The sequence below is a fragment of the Muscardinus avellanarius genome (assembly GCF_963383645.1).
Source record: "Muscardinus avellanarius genome assembly, chromosome: 18".
In the NCBI taxonomy this organism is placed as follows: domain Eukaryota; kingdom Metazoa; phylum Chordata; class Mammalia; order Rodentia; family Gliridae; genus Muscardinus; species Muscardinus avellanarius.
In genome coordinates this window covers 37,468,674-37,496,531 of record NC_137804.1, presented here as the reverse complement: position 1 = coordinate 37,496,531, position 27,858 = coordinate 37,468,674, and the positions used below count along the sequence as shown (strand labels likewise).

General features: G+C 53.2%; 5 protein-coding genes across 6 annotated transcripts; 3 read left to right on the top strand and 2 right to left on the bottom strand.

The window, feature by feature from the left end:
- Nucleotides 1-2,707: 2,707 nt before the first annotated feature.
- Nucleotides 2,708-10,309, top strand: FBXW9 (F-box and WD repeat domain containing 9; the record flags this gene model as incomplete). Its single annotated transcript, XM_080715957.1, has 10 exons — nucleotides 2,708-3,116; nucleotides 4,549-4,688; nucleotides 4,762-4,890; nucleotides 6,559-6,671; nucleotides 6,754-6,845; nucleotides 9,420-9,568; nucleotides 9,692-9,805; nucleotides 9,937-10,026; nucleotides 10,101-10,166; nucleotides 10,238-10,309. The coding sequence occupies 10 exons, from the start codon at nucleotides 2,708-2,710 to the stop codon at nucleotides 10,307-10,309; spliced, it is 1,374 nt and encodes a 457-aa protein (XP_080572083.1).
- A 774-nt stretch (nucleotides 10,310-11,083) lies between these two features.
- Nucleotides 11,084-11,398, bottom strand: GNG14 (G protein subunit gamma 14; the record flags this gene model as incomplete). Its single annotated transcript, XM_080715906.1, has 2 exons — nucleotides 11,084-11,209; nucleotides 11,306-11,398. The coding sequence occupies 2 exons, from the start codon at nucleotides 11,396-11,398 to the stop codon at nucleotides 11,084-11,086; spliced, it is 219 nt and encodes a 72-aa protein (XP_080572032.1).
- Nucleotides 11,399-13,749: 2,351 nt separating this feature from the next.
- On the top strand, nucleotides 13,750-21,771 carry DHPS (deoxyhypusine synthase; the record flags this gene model as incomplete). 2 transcript variants are annotated; one of them, XM_080715789.1, is made up of 9 exons in its annotated part: nucleotides 13,750-13,956; nucleotides 15,893-16,057; nucleotides 16,236-16,357; nucleotides 16,434-16,530; nucleotides 16,617-16,703; nucleotides 17,570-17,675; nucleotides 17,755-17,858; nucleotides 21,472-21,597; nucleotides 21,676-21,771. In XM_080715789.1, the coding sequence occupies 9 exons, from the start codon at nucleotides 13,750-13,752 to the stop codon at nucleotides 21,769-21,771; spliced, it is 1,110 nt and encodes a 369-aa protein (XP_080571915.1). The 2 variants fall into 2 exon arrangements, with proteins under 2 accessions (XP_080571915.1, XP_080571916.1); XM_080715790.1 differs by lacking the exon at nucleotides 17,755-17,858 and having other exon boundaries at nucleotides 21,509-21,597.
- Nucleotides 21,772-21,920: 149 nt separating this feature from the next.
- WDR83 (WD repeat domain 83) lies at nucleotides 21,921-26,042 on the bottom strand (the record flags this gene model as incomplete). Its single annotated transcript, XM_080715673.1, has 9 exons — nucleotides 21,921-22,070; nucleotides 23,034-23,148; nucleotides 23,232-23,340; nucleotides 23,431-23,498; nucleotides 25,028-25,154; nucleotides 25,238-25,286; nucleotides 25,529-25,634; nucleotides 25,739-25,859; nucleotides 25,940-26,042. The coding sequence occupies 9 exons, from the start codon at nucleotides 26,040-26,042 to the stop codon at nucleotides 21,921-21,923; spliced, it is 948 nt and encodes a 315-aa protein (XP_080571799.1).
- Nucleotides 26,043-26,429: 387 nt separating this feature from the next.
- Nucleotides 26,430-27,405, top strand: WDR83OS (WD repeat domain 83 opposite strand; the record flags this gene model as incomplete). The annotated part of the gene is made up of 4 exons (XM_080715281.1): nucleotides 26,430-26,479; nucleotides 26,603-26,708; nucleotides 27,148-27,245; nucleotides 27,339-27,405. 4 exons carry the CDS (start codon nucleotides 26,430-26,432, stop codon nucleotides 27,403-27,405), a joined length of 321 nt encoding a protein of 106 aa, XP_080571407.1.
- Nucleotides 27,406-27,858: the final 453 nt, after the last annotated feature.

Here is a 27,858-nt window from a genome sequence, read left to right as displayed (position 1 = left end):
GGGGTGGGACTTCTTGGCAGGCAAGGGCCCCCCCAGTCGGGGTCGCCGCAGGCAGCCCACCTGGGCCAGCCACATGGGAGGGAAGAATCCACAAAGATGGCCGAATCTGGCTTCGGGTGAGGCGAGGGGATCGCAGGCGGGGAGGGAGGGTCCTTGTAGACACGCGTACACACACGTGGCCACACGCATGTGCGGGCACTGCAGCCAGCCAGGCTGGGCCAGCCGCCCCACCATTTCCCCGACTGCATGGAGACAGTAGAATTAGTGAACCCCTGAGTTAAGCCGTGCGGCCTTCTGTGTAACCTGCATCTAGAGTATAAGAAGCTTCTGCTGTTTTGCCGGAATCGGCAGTGACTGGGGAGGGCTGGGGCGGGGGAGGAGGACGGCCACCTTGGCCACACTGTCAGCACGTGCACGCTTCGGACCTGCTCCGCACACTTCCTGCCAGCTTCGTGGCAGCCTCAGCCAATGTGTCCCCATCCTGGTCCCATCCCAAACTGGCAGAGTGGGGCCACTGGAACAGCAGCTGGGGCTGGCCTGGGGCTGCCCCATTCCCTCCTGCTCGCCAGCGGTATTTGGTGCTGGGCTGGGACCTTTTTCCCTAGGAAGCTGGGGGCAGCCAGAGTTGCTAGCACCCCGTGTGCCTCTCCAGGCTCTCCAGAAGCAGCTACAAGAGCAGACTGGCTCCTGTGCTCCCAAGAGCCTCCTTCAAGAGCTCCAGGCAGCAACATATAATTGGTGATGGCACAGGGTGGAAGTTTGTGCTTTGCCAGCAAGAAGTAACCCCAGGGCTTTGAGGAGGTGAAAAGGGATATCCCTCTGGGACTATCTGCTCATCACAGTGTCCATTGGGCTCGGAGACCTCACCAGACCTTGACAGCAATTCTAGAGAGCCTTCTGGGATTGCTTTGGAGTTCAGTCAAAGTGGGACAGGCTCCCCTGAAGAGGGGGGCATAGTTATTTTGGAGTTGGCCAGAAACTGGGCCCTGTGGCCCCCTTAGTATTTTTCCTTTTTCCTTCTTTCTGCTTTCTATTTTGGGGGTACCTTGTATTTTGGGGTTTGACTGTAGGCCTGCATCTTGGAGTCTGCTTCATCCATCCCTCCAAAGCCCTGAACCCCACCCCCACCCTGGCCCAGTGTCTTGTGGACAGGGTCAGGCCCTGCCTCTATTCCAAGGGGTACTTAGTACACATTCCATAGTTCAGCTAGTCATCCCCCCAACCCCTGCCACCAAGCCACCAAAACTTGAGCAGGTCTCTGGAAGCCATTTGTAAAAAGGTTTTTTTAAACTACCATTTAGATTTCTGGTAATTCCAATTCTTGGGAGCATCCTCCACTGAGACTTGGGGTGTGTAGATGGATTGGCTGTCTGATGGGATTGGTAACCCTCATTCTGTCCAAGATGGGGGCCTCCAACCACCTTCAGGGAAGGGGAGCCTGGTTCTAGTTTTCCTCCCCCCCCCTTTTTTTTTTTTTAAAGAAAGCTATTTAATTTTTTTAATTTATTTTTGGTTGGTTTTTGCACAACGAAGTTTCAGCTTCTCAAGTTTCAGCTTTTCCCCTGCCCAGAGCTGTGGACCCAGACTGGCCTTGATCCACAGTCCTCCCTGTTTCCCCAAGTCCCTCCCTCTCCTGTTTTCCCTGCAGGCTCCCAGGTCTGTCCATTTGTTACAGTGCTGTGCTGGGAACTGGCGCCGAGGTGGCGTGAGATTCCACTTGTGTAGAACTTTGTTGAGTAAAGATCAGTTTCTTGTGAAACCCATGGTCTCTAGTTTACTGTGTTCTTGGGATTGGTAGTGGCGGAGATGTGTGGATCTGTAGAAATGGGATGCATGGGGCCTCTGGGAGTAATTGAGCCAGCCTCGCAGCAAGCTTGGAATCCTAGTACTTAGGAGGCTGAGAGAGGAGGATCACAAGCTTGAGGCAGTATCAGCAAGCAGTGAGACTGATCAACCTAGCACAACCGTTTCCAAATAAAATGAGGTCGAGGGCGTACCTTGGAGGTAGTATGCCCCTGAAGAAGCTTCATTACCTAAACAGAAGTCACTGGTGGAGGTTGTGGGTAGCTGTAATCCTAATTTAGGCTGAGGCAGGAGCATGGGAAGTGGAGTCCAGCCTGACCAATTTAGTGAGACCCTGTCTCAAAAATGTTTTGCCAGGCCAGGTGTGGTGGTGCATCCCAGCCCTTGGGATGCTGAGACAGGAGGATTGCAGGTTCGTGGCCAGCCTCAACTACTTATGCCCTTTGCAACTCAGTGAGACCCTGTTTTCAAATAAAGAATAAAAAATAGGGCTGGGGGTGTAGCTCCGAGGTAGAATGCCCCTGGGTTCCATCCCCAGTACCACAATAAAAGTACTTCTGGTCGCCAGTTTTATTCTGAACATCTGTTAGGCAAGGTGGAGATAATTCTACTTTGCTTCAAGCTAACCCTGTTTCAAAATAAAATCCGGCTAGAAGTGTAGCTCAGGTAGAATACCTTAGGTTCAATCCCAGCACTATGGTGAAAATGCGGGTACCGACCCTTTTGCCCAACACTACCCCTTTAGCACGCGGGCCTTGGCCGCCTTTCCACTTTCCCTCGGAACCGCCCACTTCCGGTCTGCTAGCGTCATAAGGCAGCGCCGGAAGGTGTCCTCGCTGCCTAGGAGACAGGACGCGGGGCTGGCGGCTGACAGGGCTGCGCCGGCCGCGCCCACCCGGTCGCCATGGAGCTTCCTCCAGGGTCGTGCGACTGTTCTGGCGTCTGGGACAAGGACTCTGAACCGGAGCCAGAGCTTGACCCCGACGCGCAGGCCGAGGCCTACGTGGCCCGCGTGCTCAGCCCCCCGAAACCCGGGCTGGCTCCCCCTCGCGCCTCGGTGCTAGCTGCGCCCGCCGAGTCTCGCGGCGCCCCCGAGCCAAGGGCGGCGACAAAGGTCCCAACTGCCGGTGTGCCGGGCCTGCTGAGCCTTCCCCCGGAGATACTGCTCGAGATTTGCGCCTACCTGGATGCGCGCCTGGTACTCCATGTCCTGCCGCGGGTGTGCCACGCGCTGAGCGACCTTGTGCGTGACCATGTCACCTGGAGGCTACGCGTGCAGCGCCGCGTACGCGCGCCCTACCCCGTGGTGGAAGGTGCGCGCGCCCCGGGAATCGGGGACGCCCGCCTAGGTCAGGCTTGGGGTGGGGTAGAGGTTCGTGGGGGTGCTGTAGGCACAGCTTCTGGAGCAGGCTTGTCTGTTCTGGAATCAGGCTGGAGCCTAAGGTGTTTCTGGTGTCGCCAAAACCTATGACCTGTGAGTGGAACAAGACGCAGACACTTGGGTCTCTGGGATGCCTTAACCTCAGGCTTGGCATCTGATGGCACTCCATCCCTGGTTGGGGGTAACCCTGGGATTTAAAGTGCTTGGGACTCAGAGTAAGTCTCAGACTCTGTGTATTGCTTGAGGTGGAGGTGGCAATTGGTGATAAAGACTTTGTCCCCTAGAACCTTAACCCAAGAGGGATGAGGCCAGCACTCAGGATCCAGGCTAGCATAGTTTTCCAGAATCCCCAATAAATACTGCGCCTTGGGTGGAGATGCTGGAATAATCAGAGAATGGGTAGTGGACTTTAGTGCAATTGAGGCAACTGAATAAATACAAGTGGTTAGTAGAAGTTCCCAAGAGAGCACTGAGTAGATTTTTCCCCCCTCTTGGAAATGGGCTGGTAAACCAGTAAGTTTGGGAATCTATAGTCCAGACCCCGCAACACTTAAGATAGCTTGAGGCTTAGAGGCTGGGATCCTTGACCCCAACTACCACAGAACTTCAAGTCCTTGGTCTAGTCAGTCATCTTAGGCAGTAAGTTCATTGGCCCTTGTGGGAGAAGACAGTGTGGAGTCCTTCAATTGATATTATCGAGCCTGAGATACTGTCTTGAGTCAACATGAGTAAGAAGTTAGATGGTTGGTTACCCTCATCTGGAAGCTTTGATTGTGCAGGGTGTGGGTAGTGGAATCTTAGATCAGTAAATCTCAAGTTGTTGCCATCCAACCCATTAAAATTTCTGTCATTTGGTCTTTGCCCTTTTTTTTTTTTTTTTTTTTTGGTGCTAGGGATGGCACCCAGGGCCTCACACATGCTAGGCAAGTGCTCTACTTCTGAGCTTCAGCCCCAACCCTTTGGGTTCTGTATCTTGGCAAATCCTGGTTTACAAAGAGTAGTTTGAGAAAGATTTGCCTGGGTCTGCTTAGGTGGCTGAGGCAAGAAGGATTATTTATATGACCCCAGTATGAGGATTGAAGGGTAAGGATATCAAAGTCCTAAGGCTTCTGTCCCCTCAGCTTAGGATGGGGGATGAGGCTTGGAAAGGTGGTGTTGAGGCCCTATTTCTGTAAATGGGTGAGGAGTAGTCCTAGACCTACTGGGAGTTCAGTGGCTCCCAATCAGAGCTTAGGCTGGCTCTGGTAGGGCAAGGGATCCAGGTAGGTTTTGCTCAAAGCTGGTGTGGGTTGGGCACTCAGGAAGCCAGGGGTGAGTTCTGCCAGCTGGTGCCCACTGCGGACCCTGCTCGTGATATCCCACAGAGGAGGACTTTGACTGGCCAGCAGCCTGCATTGAGTTGGAACAGCACCTGGCCCAGTGGGCAGATGATGGACGCCGGGCTGAATACTTCTGCCTCTCCGATGGGCATGTGGCTTGCATCGACACAGTGCTGCTGCTCCAGGTGAGGGGAGCTCAGTGGAGGACCAGCGGGGGTCCAGAGGAGCCGCAACAACATCACTTTATTCTCCTTCCAGGATGGGGCACTCTGTCTGTCGGGCTCCCGAGATCGCAATGTCAACCTGTGGGACCTGCGGCAGCTGGGGGCAGACCCCAGCCATGTTCTGGTCAAGACCTTGGGCACCAGACACAACAGCACCCACAAGGTGAGGGCCGGCAAGGGGTTGAGGCATGTAACGTGGGCATTGATTCGAATCTCATCCTGCAATGTGGTTTTGGTGTGTGATTTTGGCTGAGATGCCTGATTCTCTGGTTTTGTTTCTTCTTTTTGCAGTGGTCAGTAAGGATGTGGATGAATAGAGATTAACTATGCATAAACAAAAACATGCACTAATGTCAGGATTTGGCCCACAGTAGGGGCCAGGTGTACCTCAAGAGGCCCAGTGTGGGCATTGTAGGGCTGCCCTTTGGGATCAGCCAGACTCCGCTTAACTTTCCTTTCATGAGAAGTGGCTATGAAGGGTACCGCTACCAGTCGTTAAGGTGGATCAGGTCCATGGCTGACAAGCTGATACTGTGTTCACATCTCCACTCTGCTACATCCTGGCTGTGTGATCTTGGGGAGAAGACTCAAGTCTGTGCCTCAGTTGAATCATGTATAAAACAGCATCTGGAGCCGGGCGTGGTGTAGCACGCTTGTAATCCCAGCATTTGGGAGGCTGAGACAGGAGGATCGGGTATAGTTTGCTGACAGCCTCAGCTACTCTGCAACTTAGTAAGACCCTGTTTCAAAATTAAGAATAAAAAATACGGCAGGGGATGTAGCTCGGAGGTCGAATGCCCTTGGGTTCCATCCCCAGATCTGCCAAAAAAAATTATTTATTTAAAAAACAGCATCTGGCTGGGCGTGGTGGCGTACGCTTGTGATCCCCGCGCTTGGGAGGCAGAGACAGGAGGATCGCGCAGGTTCGAAGCCAGCCGCGCACGCTGGCTTAGGAGACCCTGTTTCCAAATAAAAATGTAAAAATAGGTCTGGGAGTGTAGCCCGGAGGTAGAAGGGCTTCCAGGAACCCCAGTACCACAAAAAAAAAAAAAAAAAAAAAACAGCATCTGGTAGTACCAAGCTATACCCCAGTCCTATACTGTTTCTTATCTGGAAACAGAATCTCTCTAGGTTGCTGGGAGTCTTGCTAACTTGCCACGTCCGTCCTTGAGCTTGTGATTCTTATCTTGTGGGATTGAAGGGCCACTGGGCACTCTTCATCCAGGGATACATTACAGTACCCTCCTCAGGATTTGGTGAGAAATAAGCCAATCAATTGCCAGAATTCTGGGTGTTTTAGCTATGGATACAAGGACTGTGGAGGGGGGAGGGAGGGAGGGGGAGAGAGGGAGAGACAGATAGATAGATACTGGGGATTGAACCCAGAGGGATTCTACCTTTGAGCTACACCCCAAGTCTTTTTTGTTGTTGTTTGGTTTTGAAAAAGGGCCTCACTAGGTTGCTGAGGCTCTTATTATTGAGATGGTCTCACAAAGTTGCCAGGGCTGGCCTCAAACCTGTGATCCTCCTGTCTTAGCCTTCCAAGTACTGGGATTAATATTACAGGTGTGTGCCACCATGCCTGGCTAGGGACTGTTTTTTCCCCTGCCCATTTTGTCAATGTCCGTGGGTTCAATCTCCAGTGATACACGCACACACTTCAGTGGGGAAAAAAAGCTGTGTGGCTTTTGGGTGAATCTGTTGACCTCTCTGACCCTCATGTGCCAAAACAGGAAAGTCCACCCAGCCTTGCCCCGTGGGCTGTGGGAAGAGCCAGCCCTGAGCCCTCTGGGTGGGCAGCCACATGTGACTGCAGTGCCTGCTTCCGCAGGGCTGGGTGTGGTCACTGGCAGCGCAGGACCATCGTGTGTGCTCCGGCTCCTGGGACAGCACCGTGAAGCTGTGGGACATGGCGGCCGACGGGCAGCAGTTCGGCGAGATAAAGTGTGAAGGGACCCAGATGGGGGGCCCTGGGGGGCAGGGTGCTGCCTGGCTGCTGCCCTGCCCTGTGGTCTGTTGTCCCCAGGGAGAAGGGGGCGGTGCTGTGCCTTTCCTACCTACCTGACATCCTGGTGGCTGGCACCTACAACAAGAAGGTGACCATCTACGACCCCAGAGGTGGGCTGGGAGTCCTGGATCTCAGATGGGAGAGCTGGGCTATCTCGGGCCTGCAGACCACGCTGGGGAAGGAGGCGCCCAGGCCTCACAGCCTGTCTGGGGCAACAGGCAGTGAGCCAGGTGCTCACTCCTAAGAGCGGCGTGGGTGGGGCTGCACACGCGACTAAGCTTGAGGTGTAGAGGAGCCCTGAGTGGCCCCTGAGGTTGGGTTGGAATCCTGACTCCCCCACTTCCGTGCTGTGTGACTGTATAGACCAGTGTTAGAGCACCTGCTTAGCATAGTAAGAAACCCTGGATTTTACCTCTGGCAACACGCATGCACGCACGCACGCACGCACGCACGCACGCACGTACACACACGCACGCACGCCCCTGAATCACCGTAACACCGCTGGCCTTGTAGGGCTTTAGGGAGGGGTGATAATAACATAGATGGACTAGATAAGTTAGTTCACATAAAAGGTCTAGAGTGAGCCAGGCCTGGTGGGCACGCTTGTCATCCCAGCACTGGGAGGCTGAGACAGGAGGATCGCAGGTTCGCAGCCAGCCTCAGTGAGCCCCTGTTTCAAAATAAAGAATAAAAGCCGGGCGTGGTGGCGCATGCTTGTGTAATCCCCGCGCTTAGGAGGCAGAGACAGGAGGGTCACGCATGTTCGAAGCCAGCCCCGCTGGCTTAAGAGACCCTGTTTCCAAATAAAAATATAAAAAAAAAATAGGTCTGGGAGTGTAGCCTGGAAGTAGAAGGGTTTCCAGGAACCCCAGTACCACCAAAAGAAAAAAAAAAAAAAAAAGAATAAAATAGGGCTGGAGCTTGGAGATAGAATGCCCCTGGGTTCCATCCCCAGTACGACAAAAAAAAAAACAAAACAAAAAAAAACAAAAAAAAAACCAAAAAAAAAAAAAAAAACAACTAGAATGCATGCTGTTGGCACACGAGCCTTCTCTGCAGCTTATTATCTTATTATTTATTTATTTATTTGTTTGCAGTACTGGGAGTGGAACCCAAGGGCATTCTACCTCTGAACTACATCCCAGATTTTTTTTTTTTTTTTTTTTTTTTGCAGTACTGGGGACATCCAGGGGCATTCTACCTCTGAGCTACACCCCCTGCCCTGTTTATTTTGAAACAGGGTCTCACTGAGTTGCAAAGGGCCTAAATAGCTGAGGCTGGCCGTGAACCACAATCCTGCTATCTCAGCCTCCCAAATGCTGGGATTACAAGAGTGCACTACGACGCCTGGCTCCAGCCCTTCCTTCCTTCCTTCCTTTCTTTCTTTCTTTCTTTCTTTCTTTCTTTCTTTCTTTCTTTCTTTCTTTCTTTGTGGTACTGGGGGTGGAACCCAGAGGCTTTCTACCTCCGGGCTATACTCCCAGACCTTTTTTATATTTTATTTGGAAACAGGGTCTCGCTAAGTTGCTGAAAGCCTCACTAAGTAGCTGAGGCTGGCTTCGAACCCGTGCGATACTGCTATCTCAGCCTCCCAAGTGCAGGGATTACAAGCGTGCGCCACCACGCCTGGCTATTTTTTTATTCTTTATTTTGAAACTGGGTCTCACTGAGTTGCAGAGACCCTCACTAAGTAGCTGAGGCTGTCTGTGAACCGTGATCTTCCTATCCCAGCCTCCCAAATGCTGGGATGACAAGCATGTGCCACCACACTTGGCTTATTTTTTTATTCTTTGTTTTGAAACTGTCTCACTAGGTGGTAGAGGGGCTCACTAAGTAGCTGAGACTGGCTGAGAACCTGGGATCCTCCTGTCTCAGTCTCCTGAGTGTTGAGATTACAAGCAATGCACCACCGCACGTGGCTCCTCTGTGGCTTATGTATTCTCTGTGTGTGTGTGTGTGTGTGTGTGTGTGTGTGTGTGTGTGTGTGGTACTCGATTGAACTTGGAGGTATTCTAACTCCAAGCTGCATCTCCAGCCCTATTTATTTTTATTTTTATTTTTTATTTTTGTGTGTGTGTGTGTGGTACTGGGGATGGAACCCAGAGGCATTCTACCTCTGAACTACACCCCCAGCCCTATTTTTTATTCTTTATTTTGAAACAGGGTCTCACTGAATTGCAAAGAGCCCCACTAAATAGTACCTGAGGCTGTCTTCGAACGGTGATCCTCCTGTCTCAGCCTCCCAAATGCTGGGATTACAAATGTGTGCCACTATACCAGGCTTAATTTTTATTTTGAAACAGGGTCTTACTAGGTTGATGAGAATCTCACTACTTGCTGAAGCTTTCCTCTGTCCTCAAACCTGCAATCCTCCTGTCTCAGCCTCCCAAGTATTGGGATTAAAGATTGCACCACCACTCTTGGCTTATTTATTGTTATTTTGTGGAATTAAAGGACCACTGGGCACTCCAGGCAGAGCTGAGCATGGATCCCAGTGGGGGATAAGATGCTTGGTTCTGTACTGAGAGGAGCTGGTGGGGCTGAAGGAAGGGTGGCATGGCAGAGGCCCAGGGTTCCTAGAGTTGGTCAGAGGCCCTGCAGAGGGGAGCGGGGATCCTCATGTGGGCCTGGTGGTCTCGAGGGCCTCTGAGGTCCCCCTCCTCCCCGGCCTGTCACCTGCCCAGCTGGCCTAGTTGAACTGAAGAGCCTGAAGCTGCACTCCAGCGCTGTGTTGGCCCTGCTGGCCGAGGACAGGCACATCATCACGGGCAGCGAGGACCACACCCTTGTGGTGTTTGACCGGCGGGCCAACAGGGTCCTCCAGCGTCTGCAGGTGGGTGAGCCCTCCCCTGCCCTCCCCTGCCCTCCCCCTCCCTCTCCCCTCCCTGGGGTTCTCAGGCCTGGGCTGCGGCCTGGCCAGTCCGCCTGAGCTGTTCTGTTCTGTACCCTCTCCCAGCTGGACTCCTACCTGCTCTGCATGTCCTACTTGGAGCCTCAGCTCTGGACTGGCGACAACCAGGGCCTGCTGCAAGTCTTCGCCAAGTGCAATGGTGGCTTCCAGCTCATCCGGGTCTGTTGGGGTGCCTGGCTGTGCCCGTCTACCCCCCACCCTGGGCCTCCTTCCTGCCCTTGTCCCTTGGTGGTCTGGGAGGGCTGGCCGTGGGAGAGCCTTGCTTGAGTGTCATGCCCCTCCTCCTGTAGTCCTTCGACGTGGGCCACAAGTCTCAAATCACAGGGATCAAGCACTCGCTGGGGGCCTTATATACCATATCCACGGACAAGACCATCCGGGTGAGGACAGGGCCTCCTGGGTTCTCCCACCTCCCAGGGGCTCACCTCTGATCGATGCCCATTGTCCCTCACAGGTCCACGTGCCCACAGACCCACCAAGGACCATCTACACCCGAAGCCACCCAAACATGATGAACGGGGTAAGACCCTGCCCCAGGTGCCTGCAGGGCTGGCCCAGGGGCCAACCCTCACTCTGGTTTTCCTCTTGCAGGTCTGTGCCCAGGCTAACATGGTGGTGGCTTCTGGGAACGTGTCGCTGGAGGTGTGGAGGCTGCAGGCCTGAGCAGGCAGACACGGATGTGGGTGTTGGGCACTGCCGGCTGGCAGGCTCGGCCTCTGTTGTTGGGGGACCTTCCTCTATTGGTGCTGCCTCTGCCCCTGCCCCATGGGCCTGGGGTACACAGAGCCTGGCTGTGGCCAGGTGGGGTGCCTGGGCTGCACGTAGCGTCTGGTGACACTGCGGTTCTGGCCCACCCAGGGGGCTGCTCCCCACCCTTGGGCTCCTGTTTGTTCCTGGTTTGGATGCTCCCCCACCACGTTGAGAGCAAAGGAAAAATAAACCGTATGTGCTGTACCAGTGCCTGGCCTGGAGTGTGGGCTCTGCATGCCACGAGGGACGGGGCAGAAGAGACAGCCCGGAGCTGGGTGCAGGAGCCCGCTGCTGCTGCACGGAGGTTGTATGTCAGAGGGAGTCCCGAAGGCTGTGGTGCCTGTGTCTACGGTGGTGTCCTCTGTGTGCAAGTTGCATGTGGTGTGTAGAGGGGAACCTGAGCCCAGATCAAGTCTCAACACCAGTAGGCACCTTCTCAGGCCATCCTGGAGGGCCTGGGGTGTGGGCTCTTCTGTCTAGGGCTCCAGGCTGTGCGTGCTGCTGTGGCTGTGACCCTGGAGGTGGGTGGAGGAGGGAGGAGGGTTCATGCCTGCAAGCCCCACAAGCCTCCAGACATTCCCATGACCCCCATCTCAGATCAACCAAGCCTTGCCCCAAGGAAGAATCATTTCATATTTATTGGGGCCTCCTGGGCTGTTGGGGGATGGGGGTGGCATTGTTGTGGGGTCACAGGATGGCGCAGGGCTTCTTCTCCTTGAAGGGGTTGGTGGCAGCTGGGATGCCCACGAGGAAGGGGTCACTCTTGGCCTGCTCCGTGCAGAACTGCAGCAAGTCGGCAGCTGCCTTGGATACCTGCAGACCAATCCAACAGCCAGACCTGGGTGTCTACCTGTCCCCCCACCCAGGTGCGCCCACCTGCATGCCCTCCTCGCTCAGCGCAGTCCTCACCTTCACTCGGTCGATGCCCGCTTCCATCCGCAGCTGCTCTACGGCCCGGCGGGCCTGTCCGATGTCACTGCCGAGAGCCACCTTGCTAGACATCTGGGGGAGGATGAGCGGGGCTGTGAGCAGTGGACCTAGCCCCAGACCCCGAGCCCAGGGCTGCCCGAGGGGCCCCTACGCCTCCTGCCCTGTCCCCTTGGGAGCCGCGGGTGAGGCCACTGCTCTTGGACCCGTCACGTACTTCGGCTGAGGAGTCCTGAAGCCCCTGGCTGCCTGATCCTCCGCAGTGGCTCTGCTCTGGCTCCCTCCCCCTCTCCAGCCCTCTCCTCCCTCCCACCCCTGCAGAGACTTTGAAGTCAGGACCCAGTGAAATGTCACCAGCAGCAACAGCAGCAGCTGCTCAGCAGAGGGGGTCCCTGCCCCAGGAGGCCCACCCGCTGAGCTGGCCTCATGTGCCCCCCCCCCAACCCCGTTCCCCTGGGGATGAGCAGCTTGGTTGGGGAGTAGGGGCGAGGCCTCTCTGACCTGCTGGGTGCTTTGCTAACTGTCCCCACATCCTCACCAGGCCTCCTTTGCCAGCCTCTGCCATCCCCTGATGACATGGAGTGAACCTGGCTTCAGGCCCCACCCTGCCTTCCTGCTTTCTGTCTACACTGCCTGACCCTCCCCACAGATAACTATCCTGGCTTATGCTGATGGTGCCTGTTTGTATCCTGCTCACCCCGACTCCAGCTCCCAGGACTGCCTCTGTCCTTAGCACACACACCCTGGTTCTCACCCCAGTACTGGGGGTTGAACCTAGGGGCACTCAACCACGGAGCTATATTCCCTGCTCACTTATTTGTTTGTTGCATGTGTGTATATGTGTGTGTGTGTGTGTGTGTGTGTGTGTGTGTGTGCGTGCGTGTATGTGTGTTTGGACTGAACCTAGGAGTGTTCTACCTCCAAGCTACACCCCCAGCCCTATTTTTTTTGTGGTATTGGGATGAAACCCAGGGGCCTTCTACCTCTGGGCTACATTCCAAGACCTACTTTATATTTTATTTGGAAACAGGGTCTCACAAAGTTGCTGAGAGCCTCACTAAGCTGCTGAGGCTGACTTTGAACCTATGTGATCCTCCTGTCTCAGCCTCCCAAGCGCGGGGATTACAAGCGTGAGCCACCACACCCAGCTTTCTTTATTTATTATTTTGCCGTACTGGTGAGGGAACCCAGGAGCATTCTACCTCCAAGCTACACCCCCAGTTCTACTTTTTATTCTTTATTTTTTAAACAGGGTCTCACTGAGTTGCAAAGGGCCTAAGTAGCTGAGGCTATGTGTGAACTGTTATCCTCCTGTCTCCGCCTTCTAAATGCTGGGATTACAACTTGCACCACCACAGCCAGCTGGGCCCTATTTCAAAAAAAAAAGCCAGATGTGATGGCACACACTTGTAATCTGAGTACTTGGGAGGCTGAGATAGGAAGACCACAGAGGTTGGAAGCCAACCTCAGCTAATTAGTGAGGCTCTCAAAAACTTAATGAGACCCTGCTTCCAAATAAATATATAAAAATAGGTCTGGGAGTGAAACCTGGAGGTAGAAAGCCCCTGGTTTCCATCCCCAGTACTACACATAACAACGACATTATATTGAAATAGGGTCTTGCTAAATATTTGAAGTTGGTCTCAAACCTTAGATCCTCAGCCTCCCACGTACTAGGATTATAGGTGTGTGTCTCCATGCCTGGTTACTGCTGTTATATCCCCAAATCATACCGTGGTCTCCAAGATGGCAGAGTTCACTTCTTGGTCTCATTTACCATTAAATCACATAGAGCCTTTCCTTTACTATAAGGAAATAAGGGGGGCCCCTGCGTATGGTAAGGAGTGTGTATGCGCTACAGACCCCATGGGGGCATCACAGTCTAGCTAGGGGAGGATATCTGACCTACATCCCAAAGGAGATCCTTCACCCAGCTGTTGGGGAAGGAAGAATGGGGGTTGCACAGTAGGTGGAAACTTGAAGGGCGCCGATAGGAATTACTATTCCATTTGACGAGAGGCTCAGAGAGGCTGAAACGGATTCTCCCTGCTGACCTAAATTCTGCCCAAAGAAATATTTTGTTGCTCCTTAGGGTTAGGGGCTTATGGGCAAGCACCGTATAAAACTGCGGGTTTCCAGCAGGGGGCATTAAAGTAGGAATAAATCTTCATTTATGTGAAGCTAATACGCGAAAAGAAATAGTGCCTCCTTGGGGCTTCCGTAGTATCAACCCTCGGCGCCTAGAAGTCTGCGCCCTAGCTTATAGGTAGGACCGAGTCATGTGACAAAGCAACTTCCTGTTTCCCGGGGGGGGGGGAGGCAGGGTTCCCCAGCAGTATTTCCTGTGCTCTCGGAGAGACGTGCGTGCCGGGCCGCCGTAGGCCTGGCCCGGGGCGGCTGTGACCCGAAAGCTGGGCCGCAGGCGCATGGAGGGGTCTCCGGACGGGGAGGCGCCCGCAGCAGCGGTGGCCGCCGTGCTGAAGCACAGCTCGCCTCTGCCGCCCGAGAGCGCCCAGGTCCGGGGATACGATTTCAGCCGCGGCGTCGACTACCACGCACTCCTGGAGGCCTTCGGCACCACTGGCTTCCAGGCAACCAATTTTGGGCGAGCCGTACAGCAAGTCAACGCTATGGTGAGGCTTAGGGCGGGACTTCCTGGGCCGGGGAGGGGCGTGGCGCCTCGTAGGACCAATGGCAACCTTGAGGGCGGGACCTACCGGGGGAAAAAGGGGTGTGCCTTTTTTGGAGCAGCCCAATAGCTGGAGGGAGGCGGGCTTGTCCTTGGCGGGAGTTTCTGTTCAGGGAAAGGGACGTTCCAGCAGTAATTAAATCCCAGTATTAGGAGCGGTGGGGTATAGGAGATAGGTTCTAGGCAAATTTACAGATTTCTGAAATGGAACAGAATTGAAGGAGAAACCTAAATCAGGGCGCGGCTTGAACTTGGATTTGCTTTTCCCGCCTGGAAAGGGAGCTAGACCTTAAAAGATGCTGATTCCTAAAAGAGGGCAACCTGAGCCGGGCGTGGTGGCGCACGCTTGTAATCCCCGCGCTTGGGAGGCAGAGACAGGAGGATCACGCAGGTTCGAAGCCAGCCGCGCGCACTGGCTTAGGAGACCCTGTTTCCAAATAAAAATAGGTCTGGGAGTGTAGCCCGGAGGTAGAAGGGCTTCCAGGAACCCCAGTACCACCACCACCAAAAAAAAAAAAAAAAAAAAGAGGGCAACCTGGAATCGACCTCCAGGACCAAAAATGAAAAGACCAAAAAAGAATTAAATTGAGCTATAAAAGGAGAAAGTCTAGCCGGGTGTGGGTAGTGCACACCAGTAATCCCAGCACGTGGGAGGGTGACACAGGAGGATTGCAGGTTCGAGGTCAGTTTAGTGAGCCCCCTTCCCCCTTTTTTTTCTGGTGGTGCTTGTAACCCTTTGAGATGTCACCATGGATTCTTGTTCTTAGCTAGTTTAGAAAAAATAGCCAGAACCATTCTGCTGCAAGCTTAAGCAAAGTTTATTTATTTATTTATTTTTTGGTACTGGTATATAATCCAGGGGCATTCTGCCTCTGAGCTACACCCCAGCCATATTTTTTATCTTTATTTTGAAACGGCCTCTCTGAGTTTTAAAGGGACTCACTAAGTAGCTGAGGCTGTCCATGAACCGCGATCCTCCTGTCTCAGCCTCCTAAATGCTGGGATTACAAACATGTGCCACCATGCCTGGCTTAATTTGGCAACAGGGTCTCACTAAGGTGTTGAATAAAATAAAGAATAAAAAATAGGGCAGGGGGTGTAGCTCAGAGGTCCAATGTCCCTGGGTTCCATCCCCAGACCTGCCCCCCCAAAAAAAAATTATATATATATATAATGAAACGTGCTGAGGGTGTAGCTGAGAGTTTGAATGTCCCTGGGTTCAATCCCCAGCACCAAAATAATAAATAATTAAATTAGTTGATTAATGAAAGGGCAAAATCTCAATGTGTTCCCTGAGATACATACTGGGAAAGGAGTAGAGTACATAGAGGACATTCCTTGGTCTCTGTTAGAAGTAGTTTTTTTTTTTTTTTTTTTTTTGTGGTACTGGGGGTGGAATCCAGAGGCTTTCTACCTCTGGGCTACACTCCCAGACACCTATTTTTATTTTGGAAATAGGGCCTCACTAAGTTGCTGAGAGCCTCACTAAGTAGCTGAGGCTGGCTTTGAACCTGTGTGATCCTCCTGTCTCAGCCTCCCAAAGGTGGGGATTACAGGCCAATTCCCAGTTCTAAAAAAAAAAAAAAAAAAAAAATACGGCTGGGGTATAGCTCAGAGGTAAAATGTCCTGGGTTGTTTCATCCCCAGTACCATGAAAGAGAGAGAGAGGAAGAGGGAGAGGGGAAGGGGGAGGGAGGAAGGAAGGAAGGAAGGTAGGAAGAAAGGAAGGAAGGAAGGAAGGAAGGAGAGACAGAAAAGAAAGGAGAGAAAGAAAGAAAAGGGCAAGGCCAAGAGGAGGAATCTGACTCTGGAACCTGTGTGGGGTCATCGGGCTGGTGTATGGGAGCCAGGATTTAATGTGCCCCGTCCCTTCCTACTAGATAGAGAAGAAGCTGGAGCCGCTGTCCCAAGATGAAGACCAGCATTCGGACCTGACCCAGAGCCGCCGCCCACTCACTGGCTGCACCATTTTCCTGGGCTATACATCCAACCTCATCAGCTCAGGCATCCGTGAAACTATTCGCTACCTTGTGCAGCATAACATGGTGGGGGCTTGATGGGGCTATAGCTGTGGTCTATCTGGGTCAACCAGCAATAAGATTATTCAGCATTTAAGTGAGATGAGGAGCTCTGGTGCAGAGGAGAGGGCGAGGAGCTGAGTGAGGGCTGATATTAGGAGTCCTGACCAGCGCGAGCGTTCACCTCGCTGCCTTGTGGCCACAGGTGGATGTACTGGTGACCACGGCTGGCGGCGTGGAGGAGGATCTCATCAAGTGCCTGGCGCCCACATACCTGGGCGAGTTCAGTCTGAGGGGCAAGGAGCTCCGAGAGAACGGGATCAACAGGTGGGGATCCTCGTGCCAGGCAGGGGAGCTGGGCCAAGGACCCAGGGACTAATGCCCACATGTCTCCCGTCCCCAGGATTGGGAACCTGCTGGTGCCCAATGACAATTACTGCAAGTTCGAGGACTGGCTGATGCCCATTCTGGACCAGATGGTGCTGGAGCAGAACACAGAGGTGAGGTGGGTCTGGAATGGCTTGAGGGGACCAGCATGGTGGAGTTGGGGGAAATGTGGGCTGATACTAATGTCTCTCCCCCGTAGGGTGTGAAGTGGACGCCTTCCAAGATGATCGCCCGGCTTGGCAAGGAAATCAACCACCCAGAGTCGGTGTATTACTGGGCCCAGAAGGTGAGGGGTTGGGTGGCGACAGAGTTCCTGGGCTTTGTCATGTGTTAACCTATCTTCAGAGCCACTTGGGAAGTCGCTGCTATTGTGCCCAGCATTCCCACACTTAGGTGATGAGCCTTAAACACAGAGAGTTTAAGTAGTTTGTCTGAAGTCACACAGCTGTTGAATTTGAATGGGTGGTCCTAATATCCTGGCTGTGGTCCTCCACGATCTAGGAGAGCATTTGGCAACTCCCGGGACCTGGCCCAGGGTACCCTGCTCCTCAGAAGCTGCAAAGTTTGAGTCTGTAAAGGAACAAAAATGACTGCTTGCTAAGCACAGATACCTTCCTACAGATCTTTTTTTTTTTTTTTTTTTGTACTGGGGATGGAACCCAGGAGGCATTCTACCTCTGAACTACACCCCCATGCCTGTTATTTTTTTTTTTCGAAACAGGGTTTCACTGAGCTGTGAAAGGCCTTGCTAAGTACCTGAGGCTCTCCACAAACCGCGAACTGCAATCCTGCGGTCTCCGCCTCCCAAATGCTGGGATTACAAGCGTGTGTCACCACACCCGGCCCTATTTTTTATTCTTATTTTGAAATAGGGTCTCACTGAGTTGCGGAGGGCCTAAGTAGTAACTGAGGCTGTCCACGAACCATGATCCTCCTGTCTCAGCCTCCCAAATGCTGTTTGCACCACCATGCCCGGCTCCTACATATCTTTTGTGGGTTTTCTCCTTGTTTCACAGTACAGGAAATAGGCCTAAAGAAATGAAGCAGCCTGCTCCCATTCAGGCAGGGAGGGTGCTCCTGGGATGGAGACAGGGACCGAACTGCCCCGCTGGGCTTGGAGCTGTTTCTGCTGACCTTTCTGTCCTCCCTCAGAACCACATCCCGGTGCTGAGCCCTGCACTGACAGACGGTTCCTTAGGCGACATGATCTTCTTCCATTCCTATAAGAATCCTGGCCTGGTCCTGGACATCGTTGAGGGTGAGGTGCTGGGGCCCCAGAGGAGCAGGGAAAAGAGGGTCTGCTGTGTCCCAAGCCTGACCATGGCCTCTTCCTTCAGACCTGCGGCTCATCAACACACAGGCCATCTTTGCCAAGCGTTCCGGGATGATCATCCTGGGTGGGGGCGTGGTCAAGCACCACATCGCCAATGCCAACCTCATGGTGAGTGGGCGTGGTGTGGGGGAGTTGGACTTATGCCCACTGTGAAGACACACTGTGTGCTAGACCTGGGCCACATCCACGGATAGACAGGCTGGGGTCCCTTCCCTCCTAGGACTCCCCTAGGAGGAGAGAGAACAAGTGACATACATGTCAGGAGGCAGTAATTGCTAACGGGAGAAATAAGGCTCGCTGGGCGCCATGACACGAGCCTGTAATCTGGGCTGCTGGGAACCTTGAAGCAGGAAGACTGGTTGAGACAGAGACCAGCCTGGTAACAGAGTTAGACCTTGGCTCAAAATGAAATTTAAAGCTAGGCATGGTACACACTTGTAATCCCAGTACTTGGGAGAAGACAGGAAGTCGCAGGTGTGTGGCCAGCCTCAGCTACTTAGTGAGGTCCTCTTCAACTTAGACCCTTTTTCAAAAAAATAAAGAAGAGCCAGCGTAGTGGCGAATGCTTGCAATCTCAGTACTTGGGAGGCTGAGATAGGAGGATTGCAGGTTCGCAGCCAGCCTCAGCAACTTAGTGAAGCCCTCTGTAATTTAGTAATACCCTGTTTCAAAATAAAAAAATAAAATAGGGCTGGGACTGTAGCTTGGAGGTTCAATTCCCAATATAGGAAAAAAGAAAAAGAAAAATGGCTGGAAGCTGGGCATGGTGGTACATGCCTGTAATCCCAGTACTTGCAAGGCTGAAATGGGGAATCCCAGGTTCAAGGCTAGCTTTAGCAAGACCTTAAGCAACTTGAGATGCTGTTTCAAAGTGAAAAATAAGGCCGGGCATGGTGGCACACACTTGCAATCCCAGCATTTGGGAGGCTGAGACAGACAGGAGGATCGTGGTTTGTGGACAGCCTCAGCTACTACTTAGTGAGGCCTTCTACAACTCAGTGAGACCCTGTTTCAAAATAAAGAATGAAAAATAGGGCTGGGGTTGTAGCTCGGAGGTAGAATGCCTCTGGGTTCCATCCCCAGTACCATAAAAAAAAAAGTAAAAAGTAAAATATGGCTGGGCCCGGGCATAGTGGCGCACGCTTGTAATCTCTGCGTTTGGGAGGCTGAGACAGGAGTATCACACAGGTTCAAAGCCAGCCTCAGCTATTTAGTGAGGCTCTCAGGAACTTAGTGAGACCCTGTTTCCAAATAAAATATAAAATAGGTCTGGGAGTATAGCCTGGAGGTAGAAAGCCCCTGGGTTCTACCCCCAGTACCACCAAAAAAAAAAAAAAAAAAAGTAGGGCTGGGGGTGTAGCTCAGAGGTAGAATGCCCCTGGGTTCAATCCCCAGTATTGCAAAAAGAAAAAATAAAAATAAAATAGGTCTGGGGATATAGCTCAGAGGTAGAATGCCCTTTATACAAACAAACCAAAACAAAAAAACTGGATGACAGAGAGAGGCACATTCAGTAAAGGGTATTGGAGGGAGGCTTCGGGGAACTGTTGTGTGAGCAAAGGTTTTGGGAGATCCCTCCTAGGAGCCATGTGGTTATCACAGGAAGATTGCCGGTGGAGGGAACGGCCAGTGCAAAGGCCCTCAAGTGCCTGAGGTAGGTGCTAGAGGGGGAGTGGGCGTGGCGTGGCCCTGGTTGGCCTCTGCTCAGTGTGCTTGGCCTTGTGGGGCAAGAGAAGGGCTGGCCTAGCTCAGAAGTGGTGGTGTATGCTGATACTCATCAGTGCCCTCTGGTGGCTGTAGGAAGAACAGGTTGTGGGAAGTTGAGTTTGAGCTGGGGCTGAACCTGGGTGGCTGAGTGGAGCAGGGAAGGGATGGTTGGGTTTGGGCATCTTCATATAGAGTTAGCGGCAACTGCTGTTGAGCAGATGGGGGGATTAAGACAGGTTAAATACCTGTTTTCTTTTCCTTTTTGCAATAGGGTCTCTGTTGCCAGGCTGGCCCTGAGCCATCCTCTGCCTCAGCTTCCTGAGATGGGGCTACAGGTGTGCACATTCATGCAATCACGCATGGCCAGAATATCTTTTATGGAAATGTTTGGGCCCAGAAGTGTTTCAGTTGGAGATATATGTGTTTTTTTTTTTTCCTTAAGGTACTGGGGCTGAAACCCAGGGACACTCTACCTCTGAGCTATAGCCCTATTTTATTATTCTTTATTTTGGAAACAGGGTCTCGCTAAATAGCTGAGGCTGTCCGTGAACCACGATCCTGTCTCAGCCTCCCAAATGCTGGGATCACAAGCGTGCACCACCACACCTGGACTAGTTGGAGATATTTTGTATATCTGCAATACATAATGAAGTATCTTAGAGATGGGACGCAAGTCTAAACTTGAAATCCATTAGTTTCACACATACTTTATACACACCACTTGAAGGTGATTCAGTATTTTTAACTTACCTGTAGTTTGTGACCTGTGACAGAAGGCCAGGTGTAGAATTTCCCACTGTGGTGTTCTAGCAGTTCTTAAAATCTTGGGTTGTTTTTTTTTTTTTTTTTTTGGTGGTACTGGGGATGGAACCCAGGGGCCTTCTACATTTGGGCTATACTCCCAGACCTATTTTATATTTTATTTGGAAAAGGGTCTCTTAAGCTGGCTGAAGCTGGCTCTGAACCTGCACAGTCCTCCTCTCCCAATCTCTGCACAATCCTCAGTCTCCCAAGTGAGGGGATTACAAGCGTGCAGCACCACCACGCCCAGCAAAATCTTGGGTTTTGAAGCGTGTGTGTGGTGCTGGGGATTGAACCCAGGGGCATTCAGCCTGCAAGTTACACCCCCAGCCCTATTTTATCTTTTTGTTGGTACTGGGGGTGGAACTCAGGGGCTTTCTACCTCCGGGCTATACTCCCAGACCTATTTTATATTTTATTTGGAAACAGGGTCTCACTAAGTTGCTGAGAGCCTCACTAAGTAGCTGAGGTTAGCTTCGAACCTGTGTGATCCTCCTGTCTCAGCCTCCCAAGTACTGGGATTACAAGAGTGCGCCACCACGCCCGGCTTTTTTTTAAATCTGGAAACAAGGTCTTACTAAGTTGCTGAGAGCCCAGCTAAGTAGCTGAGGCTGGCCATGAACCTGTGATCCTCCGTCTCAGCCTCCCAAGTACTGGGATTACAAACATGTACCAGGCCTATTTTTATTTGGAAACAGAGCCTCACTAAGTTTCTGAGTCTGGCTTCAAACCTGCAATCCTCCTGTCTAGTCCTCCCAAGCACCGGGATTACTGGCTGATTTTGAAGCTGTGTGTGTGTGTGTGGAACCCAGGGCCATTCAACCTCCGAGCTACACCCCTGCCCTATTTTTTTATTCTTTATTTTGAAACAGGGTCTCACTGAGTTGCCAAAAGCCTCACTAAGTAGCTGAGGCTGTTCATGAACCGCGATCCTCCAGTCTTGGCCTCTCGGATACTGGGATTACAAGTGTGTGCCACCACGCCTGGCTTGAAGCATTCTGGATTAGGGATGTTTGCCTAGGAGGTCAGTTCTGGGGTAACACTCCCCATTATTTGCCCAGCAACTCCTTTGAGTCAGGCATTTTTCCTGGAACAAAGCACTTTTCAAGGGGTTCCTTCAAACAGGACACTGGTTCCAATGTCCTGGTATACTGCCCTTTTGCCTGTCTGCCCCGTGACTGGTTGACAAGGCTTGCCCTGCTCCTCCCCACAGCGCAATGGGGCTGACTATGCCGTCTACATCAACACAGCCCAGGAGTTTGATGGTTCGGACTCAGGTGCGCGGCCAGATGAGGCTGTCTCTTGGGGCAAGATCCGGATGGATGCTCAGCCAGTCAAGGTGACAGCTTGTCTAAGGGGGGCCTGGGGCCTCTGGGCTGTGGCCACAGGGCAGGGCTCACCCAGATCTCCTCTGCAGGTCTATGCTGATGCCTCCCTGGTCTTCCCTCTGCTGGTGGCTCAAACCTTTGCCCAGAAGGCAGATGCCTTCATGCCGGAGAAGAATGAGGACTGAGCAGCTGAGCCCTGGGGAGGCCTTACCCCTTCTCTATTTATTGCTTGTAGCCCCAGTCCCTTCCCACTCCATGGTCAGCAGCATCTCTGGAATAAATGGTCTCTGGCAGTCTGTCTTGGTCCTTGGTCCTGGTGCTGGGTCCCCTGGCTTCAGCCTGTTCCCCCCTCTGCCTCGTAGGCCTCTTCTCGCCAGCACTGGATGCTGCCCCCCATAGCAGTCAGCAAGCAGGGCTCCGTGGGGTGGTAGGCCAGAGACTGTACCACACTGGGACCCACAGGCAGGGCCAGTGCCAGGGCACCCTGTGGAGAGAGGGGTAGGGAGCAGCTCTTAGTGGCCAGGATGTGCCCTCCCTAAGATCCAGAACAAGGCCCTTAGTTACCTCCCCCTGGCCTCCGGCCGCCAGCTTCTAGTGACCTCCTGGTCAGTGCAACCTCATCTGCTCAAGCTAGGCCCCCCAGGAGCCGTGTCCTTGAGTGCTCAGGCCGAATGGCCTCAGGGTCTTTCTTACGCCACATCTCTCTACCCAGGTCTTACCTTTACACTCTTTGTTCAGAGACCACCGATTCATGGCCACCACCCTGCTCTGAGCATGTCTTGCTGCTCTGGGCCTCTAGCCCCAGTGACTCTTACTTGTCACCCCAATCACAGCACAACATATGTTTTTTCAGGCGAACCACAGTTCCTCTTTGCATCTTGAAAATATCCTTTTGGTTTATGGGACCCAAGAGAAGTAGGCAGAACATGCTTACTATCTTAGTTCCCCCTGATTCTCTGGCCTCTTAGAGAGCTGAATTCTGTTGGCAGAGCCCCAGTGCTGATGTCTCTTTCCCTGAGGTTTTGTAATCTTGATCTCACTAAGTTAGGATGATCTGTCCCCAGCCCAACACCCCACCAGGCTGGGACACGCCCAGTATGGCTTGAGGCTTTGCACCTGGCTTGGAGGTAGCTCAGGTTTCCTGAACTACAGCCTCATGTTGCTCAGTGTCAGACCTTGCTGCTGGCTCCTCACATCCAGGGGTCAGTCCAGTGGCTCAGCATGGCATTTGCAGGGTGCTGCTGCGATCCCCTTCCCAAAATCTTCCCGACATACCTGTGTGTGCCATGCCTCGACCTCAGCATATGCGGTTCCTTTTGTCTGGAATGCCCTTTAAGATCCCAGCTCCAATACACAGCACTACTTCCTTTTTTAGGCCTGGGAGCAATAGTTAAGGACAGAGGAGCGGGGCAGGTGCCCTGGTAGGAATGTGGCAGGGAAGGCTCACCTCCACCAGGTCCCAGAAGAACACCTTCCCATCCTCAGAGCAGCTGACCACGTGTGTGTCGCGCTCGCTCAGGCAGCAGTCCAGCTTGTACTCCTGATTCTTATGGCCTGTGTACCTGGGGCAGGAGGAGCAGAGGGGCTTGGCTCTCAGCAGGAGGAGGGGAGGGAGCGGGAGGGCCTCAGGACTGGGGGGACTCACTCGCCGAGCAGCTCCCCGGTGTCTTTGTCTAGAAGCCGCAATGTGGAGTCCAGGCTGGACACCAGTGTACACTGCCCATCCCGGCTGAAGCAGGTGCAGGTGATAGGACCTGGGAGCGGGAACATGGGCACAGGTGAGACCAGGGTGCTGACTGCCCCACTGTCTTCCCTGTCTGACCCCCAAGCCCGGCCACACTCACTGCCTATGTAGTCTGAAAAGAGTTGCCCCTTCCTCAGGTCGTAGCGCCGCACGCGGCCATCCACGGAACTGCAGGAGAGGGTGGATCCAGCTGCAGCCTTGGCTGGGGCAAGCCTCAGCGCTTCTCCCAGTTCACTCCCAGCTGGTGGGGGCCCTCTGAGCAATTCTGGGCACAAGTGGGATTCTGAGGCAATGGCTTGGTGACTCAGGACCCAGGATCCACAGTCTCTTCCTCAAGCCCTTGGACCCCCTTTTCCATGCTTTCCAGATCGTCCACCAGACAGTCAGCCCTCCACATTCATGGGTTCCGGGGTTGTCTTGTTACAGGGGATTGAACCCACAAGCTATATCCACAGTCTTTTGTTTTTGTGGTACTGGGGATGGAACCCAGGGGTGTTCTACTTCTAGCCATACCTCCAGACCTATTTTTTTTTTTTTTTTTTTTTTTTTGCGGTACTGGGAATGGAACCCAGCGGGCATTCTATCTCTGAGCTACACCCCTGGCCCTACTTTTTTATTCTTTTTATTTTGAAACAGGCTCTCACTGAGTTGCAAAGGGCCTAAGTAGCCGAGGTTGTCCGCAAACCCCGATCCTTCTGTCTCAGTCTCTCAAATGTTGGAATTATAAGCCTGTGCGCCACCACACCCAACTCCTATTTTATTTTTTATTTGGAAAACAGGTCTTGCTAAGTTGCAGAGGGCCTAAGTTGCTGAGGCTGGCTTCAAACCTGTGATTCTCCTGTCTCAGCCTCCCAAGTACTGGGATTACAAGCGTGTACCATCATGCCTGGCTCTATTTTGTTTTTTAAATTTTGAGCCAGGCATGGTGGTACACACTTGTAATCCTGGTACTTGAGAGGCTGAGACAGGAAGATTGCAGGCTCTCAGCCAACCTCAGCAGCTTAGTGAGGCCTTCTGCAACTTATACCCTGTTTCAAAATAAAGAATAAAAAATAGGGCTGGAAGCCAGGCATGGTAGTGCACGCTTGTAATCCCAGTACCTGGGAGGCTGAGACAGGAGGATCACAAGTTCATGGCTACTTAGGTGAGACCCTCTGCAACTTACACCCTGTTCCAAGATAAGAAATAAAATAGAAGCTGGGTGTGGTGGCACACGCTTGTAATCCCAGCATTTGGGAGGCTAAGACGGGAGGATCGCGGTTCACAGACAGCCTCAGCTACTTAGTGAGGCTCTCCGCAACTTAGTGAGACCGTTTCAAAATAAAGAATAAAAAACAGGGCAGGGGGTGTAGCTCGGAGGTCAAATGCCCCTGGGTTCCATCCCCAGACCCGCAAAAACAAACAAACAAACAAACAAAAAAACACAAGAGCTGGGGGTGTAGCTCAGAGGTAGAGTGCCCCTGGGTTCAACCCCCAGTATAGAGAAAACAAAAAACAAACAAACAAAAAAAAACTGAAACAGGGTCTTGATAAGTTGCTGAGGCTGGCCTTGAACCTGGGATAGCTCCTGTGTCAGCCTTCCAAGTACTGGAATTGCAGGGGTGCGCCACCCTACCCAGCTGCAGATTCTAATTTAACCAGAGGTAGTTTTGCTTTCAGTAGCACTTGAGGAGGGGCAGGGTCCTGGATCCACTCACCCTGCCAGGACCTCGTGGTCTGACACTTTCACACTGGATATGCCATCCCTGGCCTCGTCCAGTGTCTGCACTGGCTCTGGCCTTCGTGAGCGGCAGTCCCAGCAGCGGATGCTGGAATCAATAGAGCCTGTGAAGTGGGCATGATCGTGAGGTCAGGTCTGGGGCTCTACAACTACACTCTGGGCCCCCTGCCCAGGCCCCTGAACTCACCAGACAGAATGATGGTAGCCTCTTCATTAAATTGTACTGTGTTCACTTTCTGAGAAACAGGAATTGCTATTCAGAGGAGGCTGGACTTTCAGAGTTGGGATAACAGCAAGGTTCGCAGTGTAAAGCAAGGGCACATGGTAGAGGTCAGGGAGGGGCAGGGTTAGGTGGTGGTGGTGGCTGGTGGAGTGTTAATATGGGGAAAGCTATAATGAAAGCTAGCACGACCTAGGCGCTAATGGGGTCCTCTCCACCATGCGTTCTCTAAGTGAGAGTCTCCAGGCTTGCACTTACACCAGCGTGGCCCCGGAATTTTCGCACCACCTGCCCTGATGCTACATCCCACAGCACCACCGTCTTGTCCCCGCCGCCAGAGCAGAGATTGCTATTGTCAAAGGAGCTGGAGGACAAGAAAGAGAAAGTCAGTGGAGGACAAGAAAGAGGTCAATGTCGACTTCTCATTCTGGTCTCAGCGCTCCTACCCCAGCCTGGCCCCCAGCTCACCCGGCCGCGTCCAGCACCTCGTAGCCATGGCCACTGTACGTCCGGAGCAGCGTCCCCCGCAGCGGGTTCCACAGTTTCAGGGTCTTGTCACTGCCACACGTCAGGCAGTAATTGCCATCCACTGGGGAACAGCAAGCGGGGGTTACTGGGCTGCCGGCCTCGGAAGGCGGGAAGACCCGGGAAGAAGACGAGGACGCTCACCATTAAATCTCACGGCTCGCACTGCCCCTTGCCCGCAATCCAGCGTCTTTACCCGTTTCTGAGGCAGCTCCGGGGGCCGTGGCTTTGGCTCAGGGAAAGCCATCACTCCCGGACCCCCTTCCCCGCAGCCTCATACTACCAGTCTGCATCCCGACTTCCGAGCCTTACAAACCCATGCTTGGGTGTAATGTTATTTTTGTCCCCCACGATCCACTTCCAGTTTCGCGTTTCTGTGTTCAAAATTTCAACATTTGGGGGAGGGCTGGGAATATTGAAATATGCTTTCAGTCTCTGACCCCTTCTAATTTTCAAGGAATTCTTCTTGGCATCTACTCATTCTCTGTCCTCCACTTGGGGGTGTTCCTGGCCTCCGCGGTTAGGAACTGAAGCGTGAGGACTACGGGTGTTACTCTAAAATCCACCCCCCACTTCCAGACCGGAAGCTGCTACTCCCACAGCGGAAGAGGAGCGACCTGGACTTGGACTCGCTATGTCCACGAACAATATGTCGGACCCTCGGAGGCCTAACAAAGTGTTGAGGTGAAGACCCCACTGTCGTGGCGACGGGACTTGGGTTCTGGGTGCCGGTCAGGACCGAGGGACACGCTTGGCCGTCCCGGGGACGGGACTTGAGAGCGCCCCTGACCCTTGATCCTGTCGCAGGTACAAGCCCCCGCCGAGCGAGAATAACCCGGCCTTGGACGACCCGACGCCAGACTACATGAACTTGCTGGGCATGATCTTCAGCATGTGCGGCCTCATGCTTAAGGTGGGCGGGGCTCTCCCCACAGGCGTAGCCCCGCCTGCGAGTGAGCCCTGGCGGCGGGCTCGGGAAGGAGCGGGACCGCGGAGCGGAGGAGGCGGGGCCTGAGATCGCCCGGGGCGGGTCAGGATCTGTACTTGGCTGGAGGGCCAGAGAGTGCAACCAGGCTTTGAAGCTACCTGTAAGGGACTGGTGGAAAAAGGGCAGGGTTCTTAACATGTGAGGAGTCTGAGAGGATGTGGTGGGGTCAGAGATGTAGGTCAGGCATTAGGACCAAAAACCCAGTACCTGGACTAGTCTGTGAAGGAGTGGGAATGAAAAGACAGGATGGACAAGGTCCAAGCTGCACAAGGCCAAGAATCACTGGTGCCTGGGGGTGTGGCATATTGGGGCTCCTTTTCATGTCTCACCACCCTAACACACCCATTCACCCACCGTCCCCCAGCTGAAATGGTGTGCTTGGGTTGCTGTCTACTGCTCCTTCATCAGCTTTGCCAACTCCCGGAGCTCAGAGGACACTAAGCAGATGATGAGCAGCTTCATGTGAGGCTTGGCCTGGGCTGGGTGTGGGGCTCCTGAGTAAGAGGGGGGGATCCATGCCTATCATCCAGGACTGACTCCTCTCCTCTGCTTCAGGCTGTCTATTTCTGCCGTGGTGATGTCATATCTGCAGAATCCTCAGCCCATGACACCCCCCTGGTGATGTCAGCCTCGAGGGGTGGCATCCTGGACCCCCTTTATCTTCTCCCTGGCCTGGCCTGGCCTTTGGCTGCTCAACTGGCTGCCCTCAGCTGCTGACCTGGACTTACCTGAGTGAGGAAATCTCTTGGCCCCCAGCTGGGTGGAGGAAGCCTGGCCCTTTCCCTAGAGTACCACTTCTGCTGGGGGATAGAGGGGAAAGCCTTAGGTCTACCCTTCCTACCTCCCCCACCCTGCCTGCTGCTGGGGGGAGATGCTGTCCACGTTTTTAGGTGTATTCACTTGTTTTGTCATTGAAACCAGTTAATAAAGTTTTTCACTCTGTCTCCTGTGACCTCTTTCTCCTCTTTATGGGGGTTGCTCTACCACCCAGGTCCATATGGGGCTCTACTATGGAGGCTTTTGGTGGATTCTGTCACATGCTTTAAGTCAGGTGCTAGGTACAGGACAGTGACTT